The sequence below is a fragment of the Choristoneura fumiferana genome, chromosome 10 (assembly GCF_025370935.1).
Source record: "Choristoneura fumiferana chromosome 10, NRCan_CFum_1, whole genome shotgun sequence".
Classification (NCBI taxonomy): domain Eukaryota; kingdom Metazoa; phylum Arthropoda; class Insecta; order Lepidoptera; family Tortricidae; genus Choristoneura; species Choristoneura fumiferana.
Window position 1 is genome coordinate 15,754,766 of NC_133481.1, and position 4,771 is coordinate 15,759,536.

At 36.9% G+C, this 4,771-nt stretch overlaps 1 protein-coding gene across 1 annotated transcript; it reads right to left on the bottom strand.

Moving 5' to 3' along the window:
* Nucleotides 1-685: 685 nt before the first annotated feature.
* On the bottom strand, nucleotides 686-1,642 carry LOC141431773 (uncharacterized). The gene is made up of 3 exons (XM_074092953.1): nucleotides 1,159-1,642; nucleotides 824-1,057; nucleotides 686-750 (listed from the first exon to the last, which is right to left on the bottom strand). The coding sequence occupies exons 1-3, from the start codon at nucleotides 1,640-1,642 to the stop codon at nucleotides 686-688; spliced, it is 783 nt and encodes a 260-aa protein (XP_073949054.1).
* Nucleotides 1,643-4,771: the final 3,129 nt, after the last annotated feature.

Sequence of the window (4,771 nt, forward strand, 5' to 3'; positions counted from 1 at the left end):
CAGTATGACAGGACCAGATACTGGAACGTTTTTGGACGTACTTGGCTCTTCATTCAATTTATTGTTCTTCAAACTTGTGAAGCAACCTTCGAAGAATGTAACGTCACGTGACTTAGTAAACCTTCTTGGATATTGAGGGTCTCTGAATATGTAACTATTTGGATCATCTGAATATCCAACAAAGATACATTCAATCGCTTTCATATCAAATTTCTTCCGTTGACAATCAGGTACATGAATCAAGGCTCGACACCCGAAAACCCTAAGGTTACTTAGATTCGGTTTACGGTCATACAATTTCTCAAAAGGAGTTAAGTTGTTAAGCGCGCGATGGGGGGACCTATTCTTTAAATACACCGAAGTTTGTACCGCGTCTTCCCAATACGCTTTGGAGAGAGAACACTGTGCCAACATAGAACGAGCTTTCTCGATTACTGAGCGTATAGTTCGTTCTGCTAATCCATTTTGTTGCGGACTGTACTTCACTGTCGTTTGGTGCACAATACCATTAGTACGAAAATGATCTGACAGTTCTTTGTTGACATATTCACCTCCATTGTCCGTCCTAACAGCTTTTATTTGAGCTCCAGTTTGCCGTTCCACTAATTTTTGGAAATGGCAAAACTTTTCTTTCACTTCTGTCTTCGAAGAAATAAAATATATAAAATAAAGCGTGTATAATCATCTACAAATAATAAGGCATACTTGTTACCTTGTAGAGAGGTTTCTGACATCGGTCCACAGATGTCGCTATGTATCAACTCAAGCAAAGACGTAGCTGGTTTATAGGCTATTTTCTTAAACGGTTTGCGAGCTTGCTTACCTTCGATACAGGCTACGCAACTCTCTTTGTCAATTTCTGTAAACTCTACACCTACATGACTATTTCTTAAATGGTTCATACCGATGCGACACAGATGACCCAAACGCTTGTGCCATAACTGGTACCTAGTAGCGGAGTCAGAGTGCACATCACAAGCTACATCGCGAGGCATATTGACAGTACAGTCTAATTTGTACAGACCTCTATAGGGCGAACCGTGAAGAATAGAGTCACCTACAAAAAAAAGGTATCAGAATTATAGAAATTACAACCATTTTTATCAAAAAGTACACTATAACCTTTTTCTACAGCCTTATAAACAGATATCAAATTACTATTTAAAGAAGGTACATAAATTGCATCTTTTATTTTATTAACAGTAGAAGAACCAGAGTGGATTGATATATCACCAATACCGCCGCTGTCTATCTTGGTACCATCTGCAATAGTAACCTTTGTACTAGATTCTGGTGATCTTAAATTTTCGAACCATTCCAATCTCGATGTCATATGCCGGGTCGCTCCTGAGTCTATAGTCCAGTAGTCTTCACAGGCATTAGCACTGGTACCAAGAGCTACCACTGAAGCCGCTTCCTGTGCCTTCTTCTTTATCTTTCTTAAAGGACAATCTGGGCGCTTATGACCAGGTTCGTTACAATCATAACAAACAATAGGTTTCTTAACCTTTTTGGGCTTGACATCTCGCGAACGTAGAGCAGAATCAAGTTTGGTCGAATCTTCGCTTTTCGACACTTCGTTGAGAAGTTTAGACTTAACTAACTCTGTAGTCACGTTCTGGTTGCTATTCTCAAGTGCCATAATCAAGGGATCAAACCTGAATGTAAGTCCTCCGAGTAAAATAGCAGCAACAGACGAATCTTCAATAGTTTTCCCTATGTCAGATAAATCATGCACAGTTGTCATCACTGCATTGATATATGACTCTATATTAGGGAAATCTGACAAGCAAAGTCTATAAAGTCTTCGTTCTAAATAAAGGCGACGACCCATACCTTTATCCTCGTATGCATTCTGTAATGCAGTCCAGGCTTCCGACGCTGTTTTAGCACTTCTTACTTGCGTTATAGCCGAGCCTTCAAGTGTGAGGCATATCTTCGTCAAGGCCTTTTTATCAATTTTTGACATAGTATCTGCAGAAATATTATGGCCTTCAGGATACCCTTCTATAGCTTCCCACAAATCCTCATGCATCAAATAGTTTCGCATTTTGAATTTCCAAGAACTATATCCGTCTCTATTAGTTAGACAAAAGTTGGGCAGTGAGGAAGAACTAGAACCTCTTACCCCATTGGTATCTCCTCGACTATGAGCCATTGTATCCTCAGATCAGCTGTCACAATATCGAAAAATCGGAACTGATATTTTCACTTTTCGATAAAATCACTTCACAAATAACAATAAAACATTAATTCATAATTGAAATAGTTTTTCTTCAACAAAGCTTCGTGCTGATAACGTTTTTGTAGTAAATTGTTAAAGAAACGACATGCTTTGATTGGAATTTGTATTGAAGTAAAGTATAAACAATTATGTCAGTCAAGTTTAAATATAAGGAAATAGAAATTTGATTACAAAAGCTTATAAAAATAGCCAGTACCTATGTACAACAATAGAGTACCTATTTAACACATGCACCCTCCTGCTAGCGTTCATGGTTCCATGGCAAAGCTAAGGAAATCTAGGGAAAGTTTTTTAGGTCGTCGACATAAAAGATTATAGTGTACTTTTCCATTGCTCTGTTTCTCTTGCCGCTTTAGTGGGAAGCGCGATCTGTGACACAGCTGCACACTTGTCAACATTTATTATTCCTTAAATCTTATACCACATATTTATAAAAAAAACTGTATACTTATTTTCAATGAATGTCGACGCTACACTTTAACCTGAGAGCTGAGGCAGACCAAGAAAGATGGTTCTTGACATGGACAGTGGCAGAAAAGAAGGGTATCCTTTGCTCAACAGTGGGACTCTTAATACTATACAAAAAGAAGTAAAATACTATCAGCAAAGCAGCCTACAATAAATAATGTTAACTAAAGCTTATTTGATCCTGAGCCTGTCTTGCATTGACAAGTCTTAACTGTACACCGTCAATCAACATATTCTTCATTACCTTCCTTGTGCTCTTAAAAGTCAAGACCTTGTTTTTTTTTATCTGACCTGTGCACATAACGTGTCTGTAATTAAAATTCGATACTTAGAAAAAATAATAATATGTTACAGTTTATAAGTACCTATTATAAAATTCGAAAGTATGTGGGCCGTGTCTGTTCATGTCTGCTCTATATTTCTTTATAAAATAATACGAAAAATAAAGCTTGATTTTTTACTTATTTTTCATCATGTTTATACTAGTAGAAATATCTTCTACGCTGAAAGTGATTTGCTTAAACTTAAATCGCTCTCCTAAACACTTTTTGAGTTGTATTAGTTTTCACAAGAGGCACAAGAAGACGACGTTGCAGTTTTTTTTTATTCTAAAATATTTTAGTAAATTCCCGATATTTCAATTTAACTGCCAGATCTAATAGCACATGCGAAGAAGAGTAAAAATATAGCACAGTAGGACTATATTTAATATAATGCTTTTCGCACACTTTTGTCACACAGATTTTCCAGGTAGGTGCGTATGTAAATGGTACGACTTATACGTTTACACTCTACTACCATGCCGCTGTCACTTTGTACTTGATTTTTTACATAAAATTGATATAAAGCACCGATTGACATGGTACAATCAAGTGCACAAATCACCACCACCATCGAACCTCTCAAAAATACGTTACCATTGCACTTTCTTGTTAGGTACGTTGGAATTTGAATTCTGTGGTACGTATTTATGGGTGTTCGAGAAGTTCATATTTTTACACTCGACTGTACTCTGCCTTACTTTCCATACTTTACTGCTTTGATTTGGTACCTACCCATTAGATTAGACACTCCTACAATTTTCAACCCAAAACTTCATTAGACTATAAGTATTCTGTTAGAATATGTAAATTGTTACTTCCACGGGCCCGATCATCAGTTTTGAATGGGCTCCTCAGTAAACCGGAAGTTGGACAATGGCGCATCACACGAAATTAGTGCAGCGATCAGTGGCGCAGGAGTCAATAAGTTCGGAACATTGCTCGTAACGCTGCGTTTATTTCGAGCGGTTCCGCGATTGATACTGAATGATCTTTTAGTTCCTAGATGGTGAGCTTGCAGGTGTCAAATGATGAATCATTCTTTTATAGTAAAATTTAATGTAACAAGTACCTATATAGGTATTGAACTTTATGTTTCAGGTGCTTGTAGAGACACAATAAATAAGGCCACGGTTCCTCCATTTGTTTGTGGCAATTAGTACAATACACAAAAAATAAATGTAACGCAATTCATTATAGCAAACAGTTCTAACTTTGGAGTAACCTAGTACCTATCCGTAGTATTTTTGTTACTCAAACTGTTGAAATGCTTACAACTCTTCCTCTTTAGCAAATTTTAATTTTCACGCTAGATGCCGTGCAACGGGGGTGTATGTTTATAGAATATAAAGTGTTCAGAATAGAAAACTCTACATCGTACTTATAACAAATATAATTAATTTATAACGAGTAGCTTACAACTTTTAACACATTGGTAACTAATAAGCTAACATTATGTTTTTCACCCAGAATGCTTTACTTACGTGCACTTTCATGCACTCAGAGTTAAAATGCCGAGTTTTAAACAATCTAAGTCGTACTCCAAAGATGCCAATCTCAGTACGGGCGCATCAGCTTACGTGGCGTCGTCACATAATCGCGTTTTTGTATTTAAATTTCAACGATTTGAATACAATGTGGCTACTGAGATCGATCCCATACAATAATGGGATGGGCGAGACAGCCCATCTTGCGATGGACAATTTTGTATTTTAAATCCATAATTATTGAGTTCAAC